This window comes from Abramis brama, assembly GCF_963993115.1.
Source record: "Abramis brama genome assembly, chromosome: 25".
NCBI classification, from domain to species: domain Eukaryota; kingdom Metazoa; phylum Chordata; class Actinopteri; order Cypriniformes; family Leuciscidae; genus Abramis; species Abramis brama.
Window position 1 is genome coordinate 11,904,464 of NC_139987.1, and position 25,748 is coordinate 11,930,211.

Genomic DNA, 25,748 nt, shown 5'->3' on the forward strand with positions numbered 1-25,748 from the left:
TATATATATAATAGAGTCCTGCATTTTTTGAGGAACTGAACAAGACATTGGATGCAAAAAAAAGGTACACATAGACTATTCTTGTGCTTATGGACCACCTAGTGAAACAAAGGGATTGACAAGCTCATCCGCGAGGCTTTTAGAAGTAAATACATCTCTATTCAAAATCCATTAATTTACATTTTATGGACTTAATAGTATCAAAAGCACCTTCAAATACATTGTTTTGTAAACCATATCCAGTTGTTTGAATATGAACAAATAAATAAATCTTTAACACTACCAGTAAATTTTTTTGTTTGTGATGGACTGGTGATGTGAGTGCAAATGCTTTTAGCTAAGCAAACTTAATTTTGTGTGTTATTGTATTTTGACTGTCTAAGATTGCAATTCTGAACCGCAATATATAAACGGACATTTGCAGGTAAATATCGTATAACGGGACAATGGACTTGCAATGCATTGGCAACTTGGTTAGAGAATGTTTCTGGCCTATCATCCCTCTTTTCAACCAAAATAGTTTGCGTTTCGGTGCCATAATTCCTGGGAATCATTCAGAACGGTTTGAGAATTGATACACAGTGTCTGTAAAAAGGGCTATGAATATCAGTCTTATTTCAAACTTATGTGAAATCAGTAAATTCCTGGTCCAACTGTTCATAATTCTATAAACTCAATAACTCATGGTTTGAAGAACTGCCTGTAATAGGAAAAGGTCACATGGTGTCATGAATAATTCTGAAACAGCGCCTGTCATAGGATAAGTCCAGGCAGGCTCATGAATAATTACCTGGAAGCAGAATATAGTGCAACAATGCTCTAACATTCACCACGTGCAACAGGTTAACATCTCAAAACATATTCCTTTTAAGCTATAAAAATTAAAGGAAGTCTTTCCCTTCTTCTCTCTATTGTTCAGATTGATATACTGATTGAACTGACATCATCTGAGAGGATAAAAGTTCATAAATCTTTCACACTTTCAGCTTGGTCCAAATTCAACTTGGTCCTAAAAGTCTATGAGGCAGCAACACAACCAATCACTGTCCAGCAGTCTGTAATCCCTCTTCACTTTCGCTGATTATGTCACTTCCACCTCCTCCATGGCCCACTCCTACGTGCTCGTGCTGGCCTGATTGTCTATCTGTTCACAATCAGATGAAGGGGGGCTCAAGGGAAAGGCTGTTTCTGCAGTGATAAGTTTATCTTGTTGTTTGGCCTCTTCTCTCAAAACCATGCTGAGATCCATCTCATGAAATTCCAATTCAAATGGAGGAGTCAAGAAATCTGGGGGAGTTGCACATCCTGTGCAAGACTGTGAAGAAAAGTGTTAAGCACATTAGAGACGTTAAATATGTTAGCATGTTGCTAAGCTAACACTCTAAAAGGCAGAAAAATGCACTACCACACAAATGTTGGGTAAATGTCTTTTTTTTCTTCTTCAATTTTTCAGTACTTCAGAACAATATATATTTAGAGTTGACATTTCCTTCGTCCACCATCTTGAATTAAAATGTTGAATGAGCCTGTTGCAAGGCATTCTGGGTAATTACCTCATTTGTGAAAGATACATGCAGTGAGAACTGCATCAGAATCTGGCCAGAACTAGAAAGCAGCAAAATGTTGGTACAGACTTTGCGTCATTTTTGTTAAGAACTACTCACTGTAATGTTGATGGCTTTTGGTAGGCAGCCCGTTTGAATCCAGGGGTGGACCTGCGTTAACTCTTTCTTCTGCTCTTCAGTAAAGTGAGGCTGATGGTTCTGAACAGCTTTCAGGGCGTCTCTGTCTTCTTTCAGTACTGAGTCTCTGTCTCTGTACACATACACATTCAAATGAATGTAATAATCTTCTGGCAGAGTTTAAGCTACACTTTATAGTAAAAAAAATCTGTGTCAAGGAGTGAAAAAGGTAGAAAAATATGAAATTGCCCAGTGAGTCAATTTTATTCTCACCAAATTTGCTTTGTAATTATAGTAACAAAACTCATAATTAAAGGGTTAGTTCACCCAAAAATTTTAATTCTGTCATTAATTACTCACCCTCATGTCGTTCCAAACCCGTAAGACCTTCGTTCATCTTCGGAACACAAATGAAGATATTTTTGATAAAATCTGAGAGCTTTCTGTCCCTCCATTGACAGCAACAACGTCATTGCAACTTTCAAGGCCCAGAAAGGTGGTAAAGACATAGTTAAAGTAGTCCATGTGACTACAGTAGTTACGGGTTTGGAACGACATGAGGGTGGAGTAATTAATGACAGAATTTTAATTTTTGGGTGAACTAACCCTTTAAGGACCTTTTTTTTTTAACCTAAAATAAATACACCAGAACCAGCTAATCAAGATATATAACAGACAAAGTTGTAAGAACAGGTTTGGAAGTAACTTTAGTAAAAATGGCCTTACTTGATGGGAATCTGGTATGTCATCATAACCTTGTCATCTGTGTTGGCCATGAGGAGCCAGATGGGGTCCTGAAGGACAAAATTTATGAACTGCTCCCCTCCCAGATCCCCAGATGCTGGTTTATGAGTGTGATCATTCTCTGACGAGTCAATGCTTCCAAAGTACTTGCTTGTATTACTGCTCCCTGAGATAAAATAAATAAATAAATTGTAACTGCATGGAAAAGAGAAACCAGTACAATTCTTAAAAATGTCTTCATTTTTGTTCCATCACAGAAGAAAAGTCATACAGGTTTGTAAAGACATGAGGGTGAGTATTGGTGAGTTTGGGTGATCTATAACTTTAAGAATGAAGCATACATGAGTAAATTACTCACTAGTGCCACTTCCAGATGTGCTACACCCATTTGATCCAGAGGCAAATGACCCAGACCCAGACCCAGACCCTGAAGACCCAGAGCCTGAGGCGGCGGAGCCAGTTCCTGAGCGGGAGTCCTCTTGCAGCAGTAGGTCCAGCATGTCACTGGAGGTCGACATGGAGTCCTGGTTTGACTCATTGACTTCATGCTAAAAGAAGTTAACTCAAAGTTAGCCAAGAAGCAAGGTAATTAAAAACAAATGAATTTAAAACGTTTCTTAATTTCTTAATTAAGTTTCTTAATTCTTACGCTGTTATTTGGTTTGGCATCTTTGGTGTTGCTGCGATTGCAGGAATTCGGCACCACAGTCCCACCTACTTGTGTTGCGCCTACTCCTGGGGGTGGAGTCTGTAGCGTAGCATCTGTTCCGTTGCTTGGCAATTCCTCAAGTTGTAGAAGATTGAGTGGGGAGGAGCATCGGGACTGAAAAAGAGGGGATCCGGTCCCTTCTCTCTCGCCAGCCTGTTGCCCGGTGGACTGGGGTGTGCTGGAACGAGACTGTCCATGTAGTGTAGTGTTGGCATTTCCGGCTGGCATTGATGGAGAGTTGGGGAAAATGAACGGGGGATTTGGGTTGTAGAACTGCTGGGGAATCACTGTAGGCATAGTGGGATTCATTTGAGAGCCCAATGGATGTAACTGCCCTACTGCAGGATTAAACGATGGTACACCCGGGTTCATTTGAACAAAAGAGCAAGGGAACTGGCCCAAGGGGTTCATCTGGGCAGGCAGTTGCCCACTGAACTGCAAGTTGGCTGGGTTCAACTGTGGTCCTGGATTACCAAGTTGTGGAAAAATATAGTTGGGCATCATAAAGGTGACTGGTGGCATCACTGGAGGAAAGCCTTGCATGGGGAACCTAGGAACTCCTGTTTGCAATGAATGATCCGTTCCCATCTGGGGCATCAAGAAAGGCGACGAAATGGGAAACATGGGCATGTAGCCTGGAGGAACGGAGGTCATCACGGGAGCACCACTGGTCTGCGATGCCACAGATGGTTGCCAAGATGTGGAAGAGTGCTGGATTGAGGGGAAGTCGGATCTTATTGCTGCAGGAATAGATCCTCTATAGGGGCTAGATCCAGAGAGGGAGGGAATGTCCGGAATGCTGTCTTCTATTTGGTGTTTCCGTTTTTTCCCACCTCTGCCATGCTGACGACTGTTGCTGTTATCTACAGAAGGATAGTTCTGGGAGCTATTCACTCCTAGACAGAACAAGCCAAATAATAAGGGCGTAAGTAAAGGAAGTCAGACAGACAAATGCAACCTATTAACAACTATACAATGCTGTTACCTTTTGTCCCAGGTGTAGACGTGCTTCTGCGCTGTGGTGGCTCGCTGGGTTGGACAATCCGCAGCTGACTGATGTCTCTAAAACGGTTGAGGAAGGCTTGTTCTTCTTGTTGGGTGTGTGTGGATAACATCGCCTTCGTGAGGCCCTTTCCTGCACTTCCTCCACCTCTTCTCTCCTTCTCCTTTTCTTTCTCGGGAACAGCAGCAGTGGGGGACGGGGTCTGCTGAGGGTTCACAGGCATGGCAGAGGCAACAGCAGAGGGTGGAGATAACGTGGAAGGTGTTGGGGTGGTTGGTGGCTCCTCCATCATAACAATGTCTGGATGTAGATCGAACAGAGGAGATTGCTTGCTTTTGCACAGTCTGACATTTAATGAAATATAAGACAAACCATGTATAGGGCGGTGACAAGAATAGACTGGAAAAAAAGTGTTCATACCCGATTCAGGTGGCTTCTTATCACCAACGTGAACGATGGTGCTGCTGAAACTGCACTGGGAAGTGGCAGACACAACGCTTTCTGCCTTACAGTGCAGAGCCAGAGGGGTTAGGGGGTGTCCTGGTGCTGCAGGGACAACCTTTGACCCCTCGGTCACCACAAGAGTCTCTGCTATGTCACAAGAGAAGAGTGAACTTCAGCTACACAGAGAACATTCACAGACATCAGTTGACACTGAAAGAATTCAAATAGTGATCGATTGTATAGTCTTCCTCTCCGTCCCTGACTTTCTGAATACTTATAGGATGTTTTGGGTAAATATCCCATTACCCTTTAGCAATCCATTACTCACCTTCGGTTGCTCCAGCTTCTTCCCTTTGTTTATCATCGTCAGAAGTAGAAGAGGTTGTATAGGAAGATGAGCCACACTTCCTCTTCACTGTGCCAGGGACATTAAAGCTCTCCAGATATCTGAACAACACAGTGAAAAACATGAGACCACTACATATCCAATAAACAAACTTCAAACATAAACCTATAAAACATCTTTTGTCTCTTCAAATAAGATAAAATTGGAGAAATAAAAATAAATTCACACAAAACAAATCCCCAAATCCTGGTACAAGCAGAAACATAAGTGAGAAAATCACCGTATGATGCTGTCCAGACAGTTGATCTGCTGGTATGAGTAGATGGTGGGCAGCTCCTTCCTAGGTGGACTTGACAGTGCTAAACCTGCCAGACCTTCTCTAGCAGAGGCCTCTGCTGTGTCTGCTGCCTTTGCCAGTGCTTCTGAAATATGACAGCAATCATGTCGTGACCTCAGACTAAAGAGATGAAGTCAGGTCATTATTATTTGACATATTCGCAATGTTTACCTAAGCTACCCTGTTTGAGAGCTGGCGGTCGGTTACGGGATTCAATGAAGACTTGCTGTCCGCTGGCCTTTACCATGTGTATGTCTTTACAAATCTGCTCAAACGTCATCTAGAAATAAATAAATGAGGAAAAGAAGGTTGACATGGCGCATTCCATACAAGGGTTTATAATAACATTCATACAAGTGAAAATTATAAGGAATTTCACAAGTCCAAATAATTTTGGGGATAAACATGTACACTACCATTCAAAGGTTTGAGGTCAGTAAGATTTTTTTTTTTTTTAAGTAATGAATACTTTAATTCAACAAGGACACATTAAATTGATCAAAAAGAGAAAGACATTTATAATGATACAAATGTTTTCTATTTCAAATGAATGCTTTTGAACTTTCTAATAATCAAACAATCCAGAAAAGAATGTATCATGGTTTTCACAAATATATTAAACAGCACAACTGTTTTCAAAATTGATAATTTTGTTTCTTGAGCACTAAATAAGCATATTAGAATGATTATTAGAACAATATTAGAATGATAATGGAAATTCAGCTTTGGCATTACAGGAGAAAAATACATTAATACATTATTAAATTGTAATAATATTTCACAATATTACTGTTTTTACTGTACAGTTTACTGTATTTTTGATCAGCCTTGGTGATCATAAAAGATTACTTTCAAAAACATTATAAAAATTGTACAGACCCCAACCTTGTGAACGGTGGTAGTGTATGGTAGTGTAGTGTATTTCATTATGTAATGTTAAATGCTGTAACGTGTATGTCTGGATTGATAATGATAAACATTCTCACTGGTTTCCTGGGCTTCATCTGGTCCTCGGAAGCATGTCCGTTACTCTCAGAGGAGGAAGTGGCACCTTGCTGGTGCTCGTGTGAGCCGCTGCTGCCCAGGCTGCCGTACCCCTGTGAGCTGCCGGCATGAATGGGCTGCACCAGGAACCTGTGGATCAACTCGTTCAGCTGTGGCACATCTGGGGACATGGTTCTCACCTCCCCACCTTCCGGGGCAGTGAACACGTCCTCGTTCAATGGACTCCTACAGAAAGGAAGTGATGGTAGACAAGCTTTGTGAAACCACTTAACAGTAGATTACCTCGTATGAGTGCATGCCCATGCAGAACATACTATCATCATGCCAGAGGGGTTGCAAGGGCGTTGCTATGTAGTTGCTGGGACGTTGATTTTTCCTTTAGTGCTGTATGATTTAAGGAGAAAAACTGTGCAGCCACTTACGTTCGAACTTTGTGGCGTCCCACTATGAAAGCCACCTTCCTGCTCCAGGGGTTGATGAAGGATGACCAGCTAGTGTCGAGGGTCAGGTACTCCCCACTTTGAGCACGCATACGCAGGGGCGAGTGGTCAAATGGCTGCCCTGCAAACTGGATAACTGATGAAGAAAGGACGAAAACAAGATCAAAGAATTCCGCTGCACAAATATTCACCACTGAATTGTGTCTGCGTCTAGAATGACCGACTCACTTTTCTTGTGAATGGCAACCATAAGGAGTCTGTCTTCTGGATGCAAGTAAATAAGCACCGGTTTCCCAACCAAGTCCTGAGGCATGTAACCAAGTAACGGCACTGCCCTGCAAATGAGAGAGGAGGAGGTTTTTGTAACTGTTTAAAAGAGACATGGGTGGGAAAAAATATGAGATAGCTCTAGGCAAAATGCGAACCTTTCATCAATCTCTTGGAAGAGACAGTTTGGAGTGTGACTGGTGGTAAAAATTCTCTTATCTGCTGGGATACGAGGTGCTGTCATGTGAAAAACAGAAAAATATAAGAACAGACACAAAACAACAGAGAACACGTGTGATTATTTGTGTATTATGTACATACAGTAAGGGTGATTTTTCAATTAAGGGCATTTGACAAGTAATTACAGAAACACATTTTGAATGTTTAAAGCTATTATAATCTATCAGACCAGTTTCTCATCAACATGCGTAGTGTATTTAAGTGTTAAACTTAAGCTTAAGCTTTCATAACAGTGAGATTGGGTTCCACACAGTAAGTACACAACCATTCAAAAGTTTGAGGTCTGTAAGATTTCAAGACTCCATTTATTTAATAAAAAATACAGTAAATATTGTAAAAGATTATTACAATTTCTATTTGAATATATTTTAAAATCTAGTTTATTCCTGTGATGGTAAAACTGAATTTTCAGTGTCATATGATCCTTCAGAAATCATTATAATATGCTGAGCTGGTGCTTAAGACACATTTCTTCTTATTATCAATGTTGATAACAGTTGTGCTGCTTAATATTTTTGTAAAAACCATGATACATTTTTTTCAGGATTCTTTGATGAATAGGAAGTTCAAAAGACCAGCATTTATTTGAAATAGAAATCTTTTGTAGCATTATAAATGTCTTTACTTGTCCTTGCTGAATAAAAGCATTAATTTCCTTAATTTTTTTTAAACCTTACTGACCCCAAACTTCTGAATGGTAGTGTATTTGACATTGACAGTGTCTTACCCTCGTAGCCAGAGTGAACTCTCTCAGCGATGAGGAGGCAGCAGGGCTCAGGTTGGGATGTGTCGGAGTCCCTCAGGGTTAGCTGATATGGCGTGAGACGGAAGGGGTAATACTTCACTTCATTACCGTCACTGTCCCTACCTCTGCTGATCCGACAAAACATTGACTTTTCCTCGGCACAGTCCACCTGTGAGGCTGTACGAAAATGGAGCTTTAATAAATACTAATTTTTCCCAGTGTCAAAAATTACAGCCAATCAGAACATGCTGTTTAAAATTATTGATGCTTAATTTCTGAGCTACTGCCATCTGTGTCAGCAGCAGTGTTGTTTTAGTATCTTTGATATGCTGATAGTTTTTAATATTTTGAATCTTTTTGTTTATATATATTTAGTCATTTTGTCGTTTTTGTCATTTTATTGTTTTTTATATCAGTTTTAGTTTGAGATATTTTAGTACTTCAAGTTAAACTAAATGAAAATAACAAATGTTGCCTAGGCAACTAGATGATTTAAAATAAGTAATATTTTATTTTATTTCAGTTAATGTTTATTTTATTTTAAGTAACGCAAATGTTTTTATGGTTTTAGTTTTAGTTAATGATAATAATCCTGGTCAGCATCCTGGACTAGCGATGTTTGCCCGCATCAGGGCAGGAATACCTGGTTGGAAGAGGAAGGGTGGGGGTGTAGTATTTCTGGAGACCTGTTATTATTTTCTGTTACCAATATAGAAATTACATACTGCACCTTTAAAATACACCTTTGTGGGACACGATATTGTACCAATTGGATTTCAGTATTATTCCTATATAACACTATATTGTGCTGCGCCTGAAATCACATACTGTATAGAAGGTACTGCATTTGGTTTGAAACTTACTTTGCGACTGTTAAATATGTTCTATATAGTACGAATGTCTGTAGTATGAATGGATGTAGTAGGTAATTTGGGTATTTTTCGCCTACTGTTTTATGCCTACTGTTTTATGAATACTTTGGATTCAGACATACTACTCGGCTCACACACTGTTTTTTACCCACAGTATAGTATGGAAGTAGGCATATTCGGACGCAGCACATGACTCAAAAATGCACACCCTTAAATTTATTTTAAAAGTGTGCCAATATTAACAGTATTGGCTGATTGGGACAAAAAACATGTGCATTGTAGTGAATACAACTATGTGTAACCAGTGCTTAATTTGAGTCAGATCCTGCTGAATCCTGTTCCGGAAAATGTCTGATTTTGGATTTTTGCATTTCGGGATTTTTTATTTTTTTTTTAACGATCCGATGTGTAAGACAGAGTTCAGTTAAAAATAAGATAATATCGCTAAAATGTCAAAAAGACAGTATTCATTTTTCATATCCGGGAGTAAAGCTGATGGTGTTTCTGATCAAAAGAGATAATGAGAAGATGGAACTGCACCCCTGGACAATTCTACTAATACTAATCAGCATAGCGGGAGACACGAGCAATGGGCGTTAGATTAGTCAGAAATCAAAGAGGCGACGACGTTGTTGGTGAGAGAGAATATCACTGATCAACTGAATGACATTTGGTCTCAACGTAGCTAAATACGTGACAGAATAATAAAATAAGCTGTAGTTAGGGCCATGCAGAAACTTGTGAATGATGCTCTTATTTAGTTGTGCTACCACCGTTTAGTGAGGTCATTGTACGTTCGGGGAAATCTGAAGATGTATGGTAAGTGTCGGTCAGAGTGCCTTTTCAATGTTGTTTTTGATCAGGCAATTATTCGTTTACAAATGAAGCACTGTCTGTAACTGATTTACAAAAGTTTCTACGCACTCTGCTTTGTCACTATATTCGTACAGTCAAAAAACTTTGACATACTGGTGCCCGTGCAGGAGGACCACGCCGGCAGGCGGCTGGGAGCGGTGCTGCTGTAAAAGGTGCTGACGTCCTGAGGTGCGAGCAGCTCCGAAAACAGAGCCCCCTGAAGCCTCTCGGGTTTACAGCGCAGCAGAGAGGCCGCCTGGGATGTGATGTACACAACTTTCCCAGAGAGGAACGACACCGCCACAGAGAACGTGTCCTAGGATGGAATAGAGAAAAGAAGTTCATTAGATTCTTCTAAAGGGTCACAGCCTGATGTGTATGAGGTAACCTCCTGTCCAGTCATACCGTGTTTTGAAGGGTGTACTCTGATGTGATGTTGTCTAGCTCTTCAATAGTGAACGACGACAGGTCCAAACAACAACCATGGCTCTCTTCCACACTCCACTGATGGTAGTACTCTTGATTAGCTACAGAAGGTCACAACACACCCTTTCATTGGCACACATTCCAGAACAAGGAAAAGCAATTTAAGTTTTTGTTTTCTTACTCACCTCTCACTTGCTTGACACAGCTAAGCGCATACTGCAGGGAGGCTAGGGTGCTAGATCGGCCCTTCCTGTGCCGTTCCGCCGGCATGCGGACCTTTAGCTCGCGCAGGGCCTTCAGCAGCTCTCTCTGGGTCTGCAGCCGGGCCGCCTGGTCACCGCTGGCCGATAGGGAGGTCGGCTGATCCTGCTCCGAGCTGCCGCTCAAAACACTGAACGACACCGAGCTGCTAGGAGGGGAGGGACTGTTTCCATTTGAGCTGAGGAGAGACATTTTTAATGAGGGAAATTAGCCAGTATTTTTAAAACCTAAAGTTGATATAAATGATTTAATTCTGCCCTGAGCGTAGCATCCTTGTGCCTCGACCGATTTTCTAGGAACAAACTGTACCAAGACAAACCTAAATGCTGCAATTAGCTTATTAAACTGAATGTGTGAGCTATTCATATATGAATCCTCCTCTCCACAGTTTTTATCTCTTTTCTGACTAAAGTGGTTTAAAGAGAAGTAACACAGGTTTACACTTGTACATTTGGCTAAGACACATATATAAAGTGACTTTGCAAAGGCATTCAAGCTATTTTATCGGTATATACATACACCCACTGTTCAATGTTTGCGGTAGACATTTATTTGTTCAAAAATACAGTAAAAACAGTAATATTGTGGAATCTAATTACATTTTAAAATAACTGTTTTCTAATTGGCAAAGCTGAATTTTCAGCATCATTACTCCAGTCTTCAGTGTCACATGATCCTTCAGAAATCATTTGAATATGTTGATTTGCTGCTCAAGAAACATTTCATATTATTATCAATGCTGAAAGCAGTTGTGCTGCTTAATGTTTTGTGGAAACTTCTTTGATGAATAGAAAGTTCAATAGCCAGCATTTACTTGAAATAGAAATCAATTTTCAACTTAAAATATTCCTTTAACCATCTGCCTACCATATAAAAGTCATTTTGAATAAACTGATCAATTGATTTAAATATCACATACCTCTTGCTTTCTGTAGTCTCTGTGGTTGAACCCTTGCCATTGTGAGAGCTGCAGGTGGATGTTTCTCGCCCCATGTGTCCTTCGCTCTCCCTCTCGGTCGAGTCATTCCCGCTGGAATGGGCATCAGTGTCGTCCGAGTGTGTTAGCTGAGGCACTGTTAGGATGTCCATCCCGGGGCGGACGGACTGGCTGTCAGTCATTCCGGGAGAAGCATTACCGTGGGTTTCCCTTTCATCCTTATGTGTTCTTCCCGTCCCTGTACTAGTGGTACAGCTCACAGGTGTTTGGAAGTTGTCATTACTCATAATGAAGCAGAATAATTATATATATAACATCTGTTTTGTGCATCTGCAAGGAATTTCTGAAAAAGCAGGGCATGTGAACTCCTAGGTTATCCTAAATATCTGCTGCCCTAGTCCTGGATGTATCCACATAATAGATCATAAAGTTGTAAACCATCTGGTGGGAAACAATAAAAACAGGATAAGCATCAACGGAACACTAAGAGATATGAATTTCAACTTTGATTTCAAGAAGAACACAGAGAACAGTGAATAAAAACAAGGTCTTCAGCATTGAACCCCTTGGTGGATAGTCAATGAAATATTCACTTTACTGAACTTTAACTTCTTACATGTACTGTACATATACATAGTAGCCTATATTGCACATGTGTGTTCTGTCAAAAGAATTCCACGCAAGTTCATAAGAAAAGTTTTGTTTTGTTTTCTAGAAAGACTATTTATAACAGGTGGATAAATGTATATTGGGATCAAAGCGATGTGGATGGGAAAGCCATAATGCCAGAATAAAGGCTAATAGCCTCTAAATAAAAGCAAAAGAATAATAAAGATCAAGTCTCATACCCGGCAGAGGTGTGAAAGGTTTGTCGAGTGAGAACAATAGAAACATGAATGGGAAAGTTTGCCACACCAGACATAGACAACACACTGCAAGGGAGCAATCTTTTTTTTATTAGCCCTCTCTAAAAACACACATGACATGGTCTTAGAAAATGTTTAATAAAATTCCTAGCTTTACAGATAACATCCTCAGATTTGAAATGAAGTAGGAGCAGACTTGTGGCTTTAGTTGCGTGGAAAGGGGTTAAATGCATATTTATGTTCATATATATATTAACCTTAACCTAAGAAGTGTTTATAGCTCTCTTTTCTTTCTCTGGATCATGCAGAAACTATTTTTATTGCCAACACTGTGTATCCTAAATGTAAATATAAGAGGTTTTTAGTTTAAAATTCATTTTAATTTGTAAATAAATATTTAATACATTTGATTTCATATGTTTCTAATTAATATGAAATAGTGATTTTCTCACTGATTATCATTTATAAGTCTAAATTAAAGTGTTAGGATTTGTTTAAAGGCTATAATAAAAATGATTTTAAATATACCATGGAAACATATTGTTGTAAATAATAATTAAAATCACTAGTAGCTAAACAATTATATAACACATTCACTTCTGTATAAAAAAGATGAAAGAGTGTGACCTAAAAACACAGGATGTGTGGCAAGATGCATGTGTCTGAGTTGAACTATTCAGCATGAAACTTAAATATTAGTAGTTTCCCCATCTTTACGTATTGTTTTCCTGTTCTCACCAGTTTTTCCTTACCCTGACAAGTATCACTTCTGTGCATCATGCATAATGAAGTAGCCTAACCTTTTTGGAAAAGGCGCTATAAATACAACTTTATTATATGGGTGGAGTAATTGTTAAATACAATATTTAAAGTTATCAGAGTTATCTTTTTGAGACTCCTTATCTTTCCTTAACAGATTTAATATTATTTGAATGTGAGTCCTCTACCTGTAGACCTGTGGAATAACCTGACATCATATAAACACTGATTGGAAATGAGAAATATTTTGATACAGTCAAGCACATTAAAACCATACATAGCCTATAGGCTACTACATATTTGAAACAGACAATCAAGTTAGTTATTAAAATATGCTGAAAAATAATGAAGTCAAATGACCTTATATACAATGGTAATCCCAAGAGCATTCCAAAATAACCATATATATATATATATATATATATATATATATATTTTTTTTTTTTTTTTTTTTATATTTTTTTTTTACCAATGATCAGAGATCCACAGTGCCATCAGGAAATGTCAATAATAGGCCTATTAAATGTTTAAGGGTTAAACGTTTTTCTTCATCAAATATAGATTAAACTGACACTTATACACATCCAAGACTATCAACACAATAAGCAAAATTATTATGACAACACGTAGCTTTTCTTACCTTGTTAAAGTATTTCCGAATTGAAGTTTAAGCTGCTTTTCAGAGCTTGTATCCGAATGACGCCAGTGCAACACAGTAGTTCAGTACAGTACAGAACCCGTGTGCTGACACCACTATCATTCTTGTTTTGGGAACAAATTTCACGTGTTACCAGCAACTCCCTAAACAATCTTTCGTTGGCTACTAGATTGCCATAACTCCGCCTACTGTGCATAAACCCCGCCCATCAACTTGAAATTCGCGCTGCTATTGGACATATGGGCGGGGCGGGGCCTTGATTGTTCTGCTCTCCTTTGTCACGTTGTAGCAGAGCTTCCCTCTTTAACTGTGTGGACGTCAAGACGAAATTTGCTCTTCCCCAAACCGTAATAACCGTTGTAGAGGCGCATAAGGGCTTTTTACTAATGCGATACATGACTAATACATTTTTTTTTTAAATTAAAAGTAAAAAAAAATAACCCTGAAAGTCTGTGAATAATTCTGTATGCATCGCTTAAATTATTTCTTGCATTCTACCGTTTGTTTTGCGCGTCTTTTATGTTGATTACAACATCAACACACTCGCGCGGAGCCGTTGTCCCTCGTGCTCGTGCGGTCTGCACAGAGTACAGACTGTTCAGTGTCCACCTGACTGACACATGTGGGCGTGTGATGTCTCTCATGCACTCGTGTGCACTCCCTTCGTTTGCTGCTCAAAATATACGGTGAGTAAGTGAATCACAATTGGACACATTTGTGGACAACGTGTTAAACGTTGAGAAAATTCTCAAATAATTTGATCAATTTATTATTTTATTAATTATTAATAATTTAACATTTGTTCCATGTTTACTGTTTAGGCTGACTTCATAACCCTGACATCCTTTTATAGTGGTATCAGATTATAATACCTTGGTACAGGATAATGTAGTCATTATCGCACAAGGAACCCTGACAAGGTCATAAGGTTTTGTATCACCCTAAAGAGTTTATTTTACGTCAATAAACGGCTGTCTCTGTGCAAATGGTGGGGATTTTTCAGTATTGCAGGTTATATTTACGTCAGTAGGTGGCGAAAAATAACCATCTTTTGTGTATCAGTGGGTCATTAAATCTAAACTGGGGACGACTGTAAGACGCTCGATGATTCATTATGATTGGGCAATTTTAAAACGGAGATAAAGATATAATTATGACCAAAACATTAAGTCATCTTTATCTAACTATTTAGATTTAGATTTTTATGTAATTATGAATTTTATAAAATGTCGAGTGTTATCTCAGTTTTGACTTGCACTCATACTCTTGGCAGAGTCGTAAGTTAGCTTATTATTCTGTTCTGAATTCAGCATTTGTGTCATAATGTTGACCTTTTTTCTGTCTTAATTTCTACTTTTTATCTCATAATTTTGACTTTCTGTTAGTTATACTTTTTAGTTTTACTAAATGATGATTTAACATAAAATACAAAATTACTGTCAACTCGTTGTGTCCTAAAGGCAAGTTAAAGGAATAGTTCACTTAAAAATGAAAATTCTGTCATAATTTCCTGTTGATATGTATTTCTTCTGCCGAACACAAAGGAAGATATTTTGAAGAATGTCGATAACCAAACAGTTGATGGACCCCAAAATATCTTTGTGTGCAGCAGAAGAAAGAAATTCATACAGGTTTAAAACTTGAGGGTGAGTAAATGATGACAGAATTTTCATTTTTAAGTGAACTATTCCTTTAAGGCTCTTTATTAACTTGAACTGTTTTATAACAGCAGTATCATACATAAAATGAATACTGTTATTCATAATAAATATTAATGTAAAAGATATTTGCATAGTTCAGTAGGCTACTTTACTTCCACCATGAAGCATACCAATACAACTATGGTATTAGTTGTACTGTGTCCACAAAGTACCACGGTACACTTTGGTAACTTTTTTGTTAGTGTTAGTCTTTGTCTCCAAATCTTAGCTGCTTTTCTTGTATGTAGAAATATTTTCATTAATGAGGGTGATATATAGTGAATAGTTACTTTGCTTGCATTTTTACTGCAGTATAAACATTTTACCTCAGGATTCATTCTGTGGAGGTATAGCTCTGCTGTGCTTATTCACTTTTTCTCCACTCCAGTTTCTCTTTCTAAATCTGTTGAGCACTGTGTGATCATGAGGGACGACAAATAATAGGTATAGTGAATACATCCTCACCAAATGCAGGAGCTGGCCTTGTTTTATACTTTATTACAAAAACACAGCTTATGTTCTAGCTCTTAAAAATAATCTTAATATACAATTAAGAAATAACATCTTTGATACATCAAATATTTTATTTAAAAAAAAAATCAACACAGACCCACTTTTATTATATATTTATTTTTTATGTTGTCATTGTTTTCAAACACACACACACATTTTAATTTCTAACTTGGAACAATAAACACAGGTCATCATAACTGTCATTTTTTTGCAATATATATATGTATATTTATATATATATATTTTCCCAAGATGTTCATCCATATAATAGACATTGACAGATTTACTCTACAATTGAATTCATGTATGTCTGGTTACCAAATGGTTTCCTGTTACAATGTACTTTCTGTTTAATGCAGTCCACTATAACTTATAAATACAAATAAATACAAAATTAAATAAAATAACAACAACATAAAGTCAGATTGTGAAGATCGCATTACCCATTATCCTCCAGCCTAGTCCCTCCAAAAAGGCCAGACAAAAAGGGGTAATTCCTCCCCAAAAAACCCCTCCATAAATCAAATAAATAAACAAATGAATAATTATCAATACAGCAACTTGGCTCTTGGTTCGATGCATTTCTAGACCTCCACGAAGCTCTATGGAAATTCTGCTTCTTTATACTCTTTATTCAGTCCCAAAACCCTTCGAAAATGATTTGAACTCTTGTAAAACTCCATAACTTTTCATTTAAAACATCTCTGAACTAATAGCAACCGATTAAAGTTGATATTTCAGTCTGTACAAGCTTTCTGAAAAACTCTTGACACGCTAACCTATAATAAGGCAGGGTTCAATTTCCAGTATTAGCCTACTCGGATGTCTTAGGTCACTGTTCTTATATTTAAAATTAAATTATAGAAAGAAAAAAAAGACTAAGCACAATGAAGCTGTGCTAAAGAGCACCCCTGTGAAGCCTTAACTAATTTCTGCTTAAAATAAAGTAAACAACTGAAGACTAAACAACTGTACGATGTGAGGAACGGAGAAATCACTGTCCGGTAAAGTTCTGCGTCTTCATTGGTTCCCTCCCAATAAAGAAGAAGCAGCGTCTTTAACAGGCTGGTGTGACAAAACTACTCCCACCATCCCTCTCAACCCACACGGTTTTGAACAAAACATACAGTAAGTGCCAAGACAAAAGAAAATGTCTTCATACACTCACAAAGAAAAACAGTATAGAACATACATTATTTGTAGTAGTCCCATATTAGAATCCTTTGATTAATTTGTCATGTTTGAGTCCTACCCCAATGGGTGTAGTTTATTAGTTATAGATCCCTTTAAAATGTTTACAACCCCCCGGGAGAAAAATCTTTATATTTGCCTAATATAATATTGAGATTCTCTATTTTGATATTATTAACATCTTAATCTAACTCCAGATTGTTTATGCCTTAAATGTGAAATCTAAAAAAAGGACCCCCTTCCCCCAGATGAAGCCCACATTACAACACAAAACAATACAGATTTGTTTTTTTGCTTTTTTCTTCTTAAACAGCTACAAAGTAATAGTTTCATTTTTAATACTCAGCATTACGTATACAGACCTAAAGGAGAAGTTGTGCTATCATTGTTTCAGATATCAGGCCTGTGATTTGTCAGTCGGATCGTGGTTTCAAAATCCTTATCTTGTTAGCAATCACTGTCACTTGTTTACCGATACTAAATATTCTAGTCAAATAAACATAGAAAACTATGCAGAGCGATAGGGGATTTCTTGAACTTTTGCTGGATGAGGCTTTTAAAAACCAGAGATCTGGGGAAATGTTGTCTCTTAACCTGTTTTTGATGGCAGTTGGCAGTATAAGCGAGATATAATAATATGGTCTTTGGTCATTTTTCATTAAAATAGCTCGACGTGAGTGGGACATAGGAGTGAATGAGCATGCAAAGATGGAAAAAAATGAAATGAACTAAGGCTATCTCCTTTTAAAGAAGAAAAATGAATGAAATGAAAATGAAACAAGCCGCTTGTTCAGAAACCATAAATACTAAATATTAGGCTACAGTTAAAGGGATAGTTCACCCACAAAATGAAAATTCTGTCATCAGTTAGTCACCCTCATGTTGTTCCAAACCAGTATAAATTTCTTTGTTCTGTTGAACACAAAAGAAGATATTTTAAAGAATTAGGGAAACTGAACAGTTCTGGGGCCCCATTGACTTCCATCGTATTTTTTTTCCTACTATGGAAGTCAATGGTGCCCCAAAGCGGCCTGGTTACAAACTGTTTTTTCCAAAATATCTTCCTTTGTGTTCAGCAGAACAAAGAAATGTATAAAGGTTTGGAGCAACTTGAGCGTAAGTAATTAATGACACAATTTTCATTTTTGGGTGAACTATCCCCTTAATTCTGCTCTAATCATCAGGCTTTTCCATAAACACACCAGTGGAATCATTCCTCTAGCCCCACCCCCTCGACCCAGTGGCTCCGCCTCCTGTCACAATCAATCTGCTAATCTATGCCCTCCCCCCAGGTTGCCATGTGAACAGCCTTTCTTTACCTGCAGAGGTCTAAGCAGCCTAATCTCTCAGGATGAAGCCGAAATACTCCACACACAAAATCTATTTACAGCGACGGGCAGCTAGAGGCAGAATCAAAGTGCGAAAGGAGGAAAGCTTATGGCGCTAACTGAGAAACGAGTAGGGTGGGGGTGTTCACGTGCAGACGCACACTTCACGCCTGGCTCGCTTCTTGTCGACAGATTGGGCGGATGAGACTGAAGGGTGATGCTGATGGAGGCGTAGGCCTATATGTGTGCGAGAGCAAACCGAGAAGGGCACGGTGAAAAAACAAAAACACATAAAGAAAAAAACCGTGCCCTCAGGTGCTTGGCAGTGTGTAAACTACAGCTGAACTCAACAAACAGGCACACAGAGAGGTGGATAATAGTGAGGGACACAAAAGTGCTCTCTGTGCACACGGCAGCAGCGTCAAGTCCTGAAACGACGTGGTCCCTTTCCTGCCTGCTTCACACACAAAAATATAATTTACAAATCTATTACTAAAATTCAAAGAAAGACTAAATAAAAAGGCAGTATCTAGATAAGAGAGAGAACCACAGCTGTTGAAACTAGCTCACGTTGAAGTAGTAAGATCAACCTGTGTGCTTTCAGAAGGATGAACTCATGCATCGGTTTGGCAGTAGTTCTGCCGCGAGGAAGTAACACAGCGGATGGTTCTCTCACAGTCGGACCTGCAGTCTAACCTGTTAAAAAGCGACATCGAAAACAAGCTTTTTGTGCATGATACTATTTCCCCTTTTCGGTCAGTCCCACCCCCACACTTTGTATGGAGACTCTCTGGCCTTGAAAATCTTTACCAGCAGAATGAATCAGGTCCTGATTTCGTTTTGTTTCATGTCACTTACAGCGCAATTGAACCATGTGATTTTTTTTTTTTTTTTTTTTGTGCGATTAATTACGACCATTCATGTCAAATCATAGTTTGACTGTTACAAATACTTGAGGTTGTTTAAGACCTGTTTTGGAATTCTTTAAGACAAATACACTTACTCTGTTTGATAGACAGCATAATTCTACACTGCTATTAAGGAATGTTTAAGAGATAAGACACTAAAGACATCAAAATTAAGATAAACATCTACAGTCATTGGTCTAGTCTGTTGTGGCAGTTCACTAATAGAGTAGGTACTGTTGGTAAGAAAGAAAGAAAGAAAGAAAGAAAGAAAGAAAGAAAGAAAGAAAGAAAAGGGGTTGAGGGGGCAACGTGTAGGTCTGAGATAGAGTGGATGTGACTTAGGAAAAAATTGGGGATATTAATTTAGTACCTCGGTTAAGAGAGTCCATAGCTTGTGCAAAAATACACCAATACTCAGTTAGCAAGAAATAGTGAAATAGAGCGTGCAAGATACAAACATCCAGATTAAGAGGCAGTAGTTTAAACCTGAAGCAAAATAAGTCTTACAAAACTTAAAAAAATATACAAATGCACACTCACACACAAACTACAAAAAACCATTATATCAGAATAAAACTCTACAAAGAACATTTGGAATATATACTGTATAATCTTATCGTATTTTAAGGGTTGTAATTTCTTTTTTATCGGTTGTCGTTGCCACAAGTAATCAGGAGTTTTGAGTATGAACAGTATTTCAGAAAAGCCGGAGGTATTTACAGAGGATACATGGCCACACACTCACTGACAGGACGAACGAGGAGTGACAGGGGCCCAGCTGTGAGGCAGGGGGCAAGAGGGCTCGGGGAAAGGGCTGATTTAGGCTCTTTGAGGGCAAATAATTTGATTGTTGTGAGAAGTCGTTTTTTCTCATCTTTTTTGGGAGGGATTTCTCTGTGGCTTGGAATTGGGCGTTCATGAGCTCAGAGTGGGGTGGGAACATTGCGCTTTTAGGTGCTGAAGTACACTGTGAAGAGAAGGAAATAATTTATTGTCAACACTTGAGAATCACAATAAGAAATATAATTATATAACATGAGTCACTGTGGCCTGATTTCACAGACAAGGCTTCGGGTGCGTTTACACGACAATGATGTGCTAAAAACTCAAAACGTTTTTCCTTTAAACATTTTTCACGTACAGATCAATCCCCGTTCACATGGATCCACGAAAACATCTAAAAACGCTGTATTCTACTGCCAGGCCAGTAGTTGGCGATGTCGCTTTGTAAAGAAACAATACGACCCTATAGACTGAACACGTAACATCACTGCGTATGACGTTAACGTTTTCACAAATTCGCGTTTGTAAAGAAACTAATAATGTTACCTGCACCCTGTTTCCCAGATTATTTGTCAGCTCCTTTTGTTAAAACTACAGATCGTATGTGCGCATTTTTATATCCCTGGATATGCCAGATCGAGCCCAGTGCAGTATGGGTGTTGAACTTTCCCTACTTTTCTGGCGAAGGAGAACACCATAGCCTCTTTCTCTGTTTTCTCTAGTCGTGTAGCACTTAAATTACCTTTCTACTGCATAGATAACCAAATTGTATTTAAAGCCCATCTTGTCAACGGCAAACAACCCCTTTAAATAAAACTATGGAATACATCTTTTTAAATAACAAACTAAGTCAAAATTATTTTCTGTGTTGTATTTAACCCAGAACATTCCTTTAAAAATGAATGAGAAGATTTTCATTGCTTACCAATGATTATAATGAGGACAATCACACATATCACCCCCAGGATAATCATCATCTAAAGAAAAGAGTTAAAAAGAGGGAGAGTGAGCTAAAGGCAGTAAAAAGTAGATTATTGAGATCTAACAGTCATACATGTGATCCAATAATGTGTTATTGGCAGGTACTGTTTTCATTTAAATATTATTTTAAAATATATAATATAAAGGGCTCTCATTTCAAAACAGTACACTGATATAAGGTTTACCGTTAGCTGTTTGCTTGATTTAGATGTGTTGTCATGAAATACATTGCCATTTTTAGTCTTACTCAAGGCACTTTGTGTGATGTTTACCTTGGCATTCTTCCACCAGTATTTATTCTTGAGCTTGGCGGCGCTGGTCTCGAACTGTGAGGCTCCAGCCTGCAGGGCATCAGCCCGATCATCCAGTTCTGACAGCTTCTGGTCCCTCTCCAGAACCTTGTCCACGTTCACACGCATAATGTCCACCACCTGAAAAACAATGAAGAGGACTCTTAGTAAAATGTTCCATTTACTGCGTCTGTTGTGCGGTGGTGTTGTAAAATGAGGAGGCAAAGTCCTCACGTTTTTATATATAGTCAACTTTTTTTCAGCATTCGTCAAGCTCGGTAAACACTGTCTGTCACAGACACGAAGATGTATATTTAATTTCTCCAAGCTGATTGCTCATTCAGGCCATTTCATGTTTGATTTTGACATGACATAAAGTGGTGATATCTAAGTGGCTGAGCTGTTTACTTACTTTTTAATTAGTCTTCCCGTTAACAGCATCATTGTCTTCATTTAAGCCGATTCGAGAATGCACACGAAAACAAGTGGCAGGATCTATCTATCGCATAACCGATCATATTCAATAATAGCTCTCTCGTGACTTTCCCCCATTCATTCTCGAGTACCCCCCATCAAACTCACTGCATGCATTGGGGGTTCTATTAAAAGTCAATGGGCTCAGGGGAGGCAAGCCTCCCACTGTAACATTACCTGCGGGTGTCGCTTTTGGACAGTGTTACTTTATAAAAACACTTTTTAATGTCACATTTTGTAATATTTTTGTTGTTTTATTTTTTTAATATCGATTCTTTTCTCATCCAGTTTTTTTTAGGAGAATGCCTCCCTTGCTTCCTCGGAGGAAACGCCGGTCTGGTTCTGAAAATGCACTTATCGTTGACAGAAGATAAAGAGATGGGGGTCAACTCACCTCATCCACCTGAGCCTGCGTCTGCTGTAAGCGACGGTTGCTGGTGAGGTTAGGAGGTGCGTTAGCTCCTTCTGGAGCACCGGCAGGGGCTGGAGCAGACCTGCAAATCAACATACAGTGCAGTCACTCCTCTATAATACAATATTACAGTATTACTTATACTATATGATAATACATGTTTGTATTTATTAGTACAGTGATTTATATAACTTATATATGAGGAAAAGAGGACAAGGATTGTCATAAATTTTGCTTGCATTCTTTTTTTTTAGAATAGAGTACCAATTTGAAATTTGTTTTCAAATTGCAATTTAAATTTAAATTCATTACTAAATCAGTTACAATAAAGAGCTATGTGTACAGGAAGTTATGTCTTAATTGTCATGCAAGCAAGATTACATACACTTATATATTGTTATTGCACACCCATGCAGACTAGCTGCTGCTGTTCACTCTCTCCCCTGCCATTTTTGTAAAGTAAATGAAATGTATTTTAATAATTGTTGTAATTACATTAAAATGTTCTGCCTTTCACTAACAGAAATGAGAAGTGTAAGTAAAAGGATATTTCTGAATAACTCTCCTTGCTAATGCCACTCTCATCCACCAGAGGAAGACAAAACTCTGTATAAAGGTCACCTCTGGAAGATCCCTGGATCTAATCCCTGTTTGCTTTCCTTTCAGGGAAGGAAATACTTTTTCTTACTGGGATCTTTACCAGCCATTTTTCTCATTCTCATTTACTTCTGCTCCTTCTAATTTACAACAGCCTATATTTAGACATAAAGTCTTGGCTCCTCTCACCTTCACTGACAGGAAAATATTTAATTTCAGTATCAGTTGAATGGTTCTTATGGGCAGAACATTAATGTAACATTCTGGCAACTCAGATTTATATTTTCATGTCTAAAATCCATTAAAACAAATCATGATTTTTTGTAAGTCGACTTTAATCAATTCTACAGATCAGAAACAAATGTATTACTGCTCGTTTTCTGTTTTATTTCAAATACATCATAGGCTTTAAGAACAAATAGTCTGTGATTCACATTCAGCCATGATTCAATTCTAAATTAGCAGTAGTCAGATTTAGGTGTAGACAAAATCCTAGTAGTTTCATTATCTGATGGCTGTGCCGCTGCGATGTACATTTCTCAAGTAAAATAAAACGTGTTATGTGTCATGCCTTGACTGATGTTATGTGTCATGTATGAGTTTAATGGAATGACACACCAAACATTGTAATGTGCCATCAGAAAAATTGCCTTGCATAACCAGGCCTTTTTTTCTGGTGCTCACTGAAAAATTCGAATTGTGTGAGTGAGAAAAGCATTGTAGGCTACATTTACTGTAGTTTTACATGAATATGAGGTTAATCAATTGTTTCTGTGCTCTTCCTTGTACTTGAATGGTAACGGCAGGGTCATATGAATGATGGGGAACATCCCCACCCCCACACAAGGCCTTCATTAAGCGCCTACCTGTATCTCTGTCATCGTTGCGTCACGATCAACATTTTTTTATTTTTTTTATAACCGGACCAGATGTTTACACTTGCTACCAAATGACATTGATCTATTTTTACATTGTGTAGGCAAATGCTACAACCGTAATACAACAGTAGGCTATTATTCCAAAATGTTATATCAAAATATCACATTACAGACCCAGTGATGCCTTAATAAAAGTATCCAATAGGGCAGGGACTGACAACATATTATGAAGATGTGCGCCATTTACAGCCTCGATTATTTAAACCAGTTAAACGAGCGTGCCTAGAAAATACTAGTATACACGGCCATCTTTCCTGCAGAGGAACACCTGCGCCCTTTGTGCCAGTCTAACCAAATATCAATGAATATAAAGGCCTGGCTCCATAGAAACGTGCTGAGTGGATTAGAGAATAATATAACTCGAAAATATAACAAATTGTATCGCCCCCTTTGACTGAACGCGAGCATATGACCGTCCGTTTACCAACCCCCACGACTCGCGTGGAATATCACGCTTCTATTTTACTGCCTACGTAAGGGATGTTTTTATTTTATTTTTTAAACCGTGTGAGGTATATTTTTCATCATCTTCATCTAATGCCATTTGTGAAAAAATAGGCCAGGAATGAAATTCAGTGGGCCTTGGGCTAAATGAGACAAATTCATTTTTCTTTTTTTTATTGACATCGAAATTATCATCTGAGCAGAGATTAGGCTGGACAAATAGCCTACATTAATTTCAATAGCTACATAGTGTTAATTCATAAATTATTTTCTTTCTAAAAGCGCGCGACCAATTCCAGCCAAACCAGTCCAATCCGGTGTCTAGGCGTGATTCTATCGCTGTCGCTCACTCCACTCCAAACACCAGAATAAAGCGAAAGATATCTACATTATACTAAATAAATTAGTTCCGTTGTAACAATTTAATAAATAGAGACACATTTAGTATGCCAGTAGTAGCAACTGATATGGAAAAAAACATTGGCCATTGGGAGCCTATAGACTATATTATATAGCAAGCGCGCTCGTTAGAATTCAGTGGGTTTCCTGAAATACGTAATAGATGTAGAAGAATGCGTATATACAATCAAATATAAACTTACAATAGCCTAATTAAGTATGTTTATTTGTGCATAAATGTATTTACGTTTATGTTTGATTAGCCATGGCAGCATAGTAATAACTGAGAAAAGAATGAGGTTCTAAAACTTAATCAGATCATTTAAAAAATAAAATAATTGTAGTGAATTTGTACTTACATTTTAACCGGGTTTTATGTGCGTCTACAAGAAGTGTGGATAAACGCGCTGCTTCAGGCGTTTCTCCCCGTCTCCCGGATAAATAATGCACTCTCCAGGTTATTCCAGTAAAGAGGTATTCCTTGTATATTTGTTAAGGTTTGTATTTATTTATTTCCACCGGTGTGCCGCGCCTCGCTATTATTCCTTTTATAATAAGGGCGCTCTACCGCTACTCGCTTCTGTCACTATGTACACATAAAAAATAGATGCTCGGATTAGGGGAACAAAGATGGCTCGTTGACGTCACTCGTCATCCGGGAAGCTGCAGGTTGGAAGCACTGACCATGAGAGACAGGAGATGGAGGATGCATTGCATGTTGACAGTATGACAAGATGGGACAGGTCATATTTATGCTATAGCCTACGTGTGGAACGCATTAAGATTTATTTGTAAGAGGACATGGGAGGGGGTCCATGGATTGTATTTGCACAATATGCCCTGTGTTTAATTTATTTATAAGGATTGCTGAAACAAACAAAATGGCGGTCTATGAAGGGGGTGAATGGGCTTCGGGCTGCGTATGGTCACTGGTTGGTTACCTTTTGGGGAAAATGGAAACATTTAGATATAACTTTAAAACATTGGAAGCGGTATAGTATTATAACGTATCCCAATAGCACATGGGTCACCAATGCAATTTCATTTTAGCACTAGAATTAGTGAATGTTTCTAAATATTTCGGGTCTACTTATTGTGCCTTACGATGTCATCTACTGTATGACATATATATATAATAATTGTATATATATATATAATAATAATAATATATATATATGTGTGTGTCTTTAAAAT

General features: G+C 38.2%; 2 protein-coding genes and 1 long non-coding RNA gene across 5 annotated transcripts; 1 reads left to right on the top strand and 2 right to left on the bottom strand.

The window, feature by feature from the left end:
- per1a (period circadian clock 1a) lies at window positions 1-13,730 on the bottom strand. 3 transcript variants are annotated; one of them, XM_084104417.1, is made up of 20 exons: window positions 13,579-13,730; window positions 11,296-11,754; window positions 10,301-10,554; window positions 10,095-10,216; window positions 9,804-10,005; window positions 7,945-8,139; window positions 7,136-7,214; window positions 6,939-7,045; window positions 6,693-6,846; window positions 6,252-6,495; window positions 5,437-5,545; window positions 5,209-5,347; window positions 4,911-5,029; window positions 4,559-4,729; window positions 4,121-4,438; window positions 3,076-4,031; window positions 2,785-2,974; window positions 2,409-2,592; window positions 1,665-1,815; window positions 1-1,315 (listed from the first exon to the last, which is right to left on the bottom strand). In XM_084104417.1, exons 2-20 carry the CDS (start codon window positions 11,598-11,600, stop codon window positions 1,115-1,117), a joined length of 4,200 nt encoding a protein of 1,399 aa, XP_083960543.1. In that variant the 5' UTR covers window positions 11,601-11,754; window positions 13,579-13,730; the 3' UTR covers window positions 1-1,114. The 3 variants fall into 3 exon arrangements, with proteins under 3 accessions (XP_083960543.1, XP_083960542.1, XP_083960541.1); XM_084104416.1 differs by having other exon boundaries at window positions 4,559-4,726; window positions 5,209-5,350; XM_084104415.1 differs by having other exon boundaries at window positions 5,209-5,350.
- Window positions 13,731-13,886: 156 nt separating this feature from the next.
- Window positions 13,887-22,524, top strand: LOC311076317. The gene is made up of 2 exons (XR_014604649.1): window positions 13,887-14,282; window positions 22,053-22,524. It is a non-coding gene; the product is annotated as an uncharacterized lncRNA (long non-coding RNA).
- On the bottom strand, window positions 19,227-25,235 carry vamp2 (vesicle-associated membrane protein 2). The gene is made up of 5 exons (XM_084104418.1): window positions 24,914-25,235; window positions 22,159-22,258; window positions 21,273-21,431; window positions 20,945-20,996; window positions 19,227-20,203 (listed from the first exon to the last, which is right to left on the bottom strand). Coding segments are annotated over exons 1-5 (330 nt in total). The 5' UTR covers window positions 24,916-25,235; the 3' UTR covers window positions 19,227-20,186.
- Window positions 25,236-25,748: the final 513 nt, after the last annotated feature.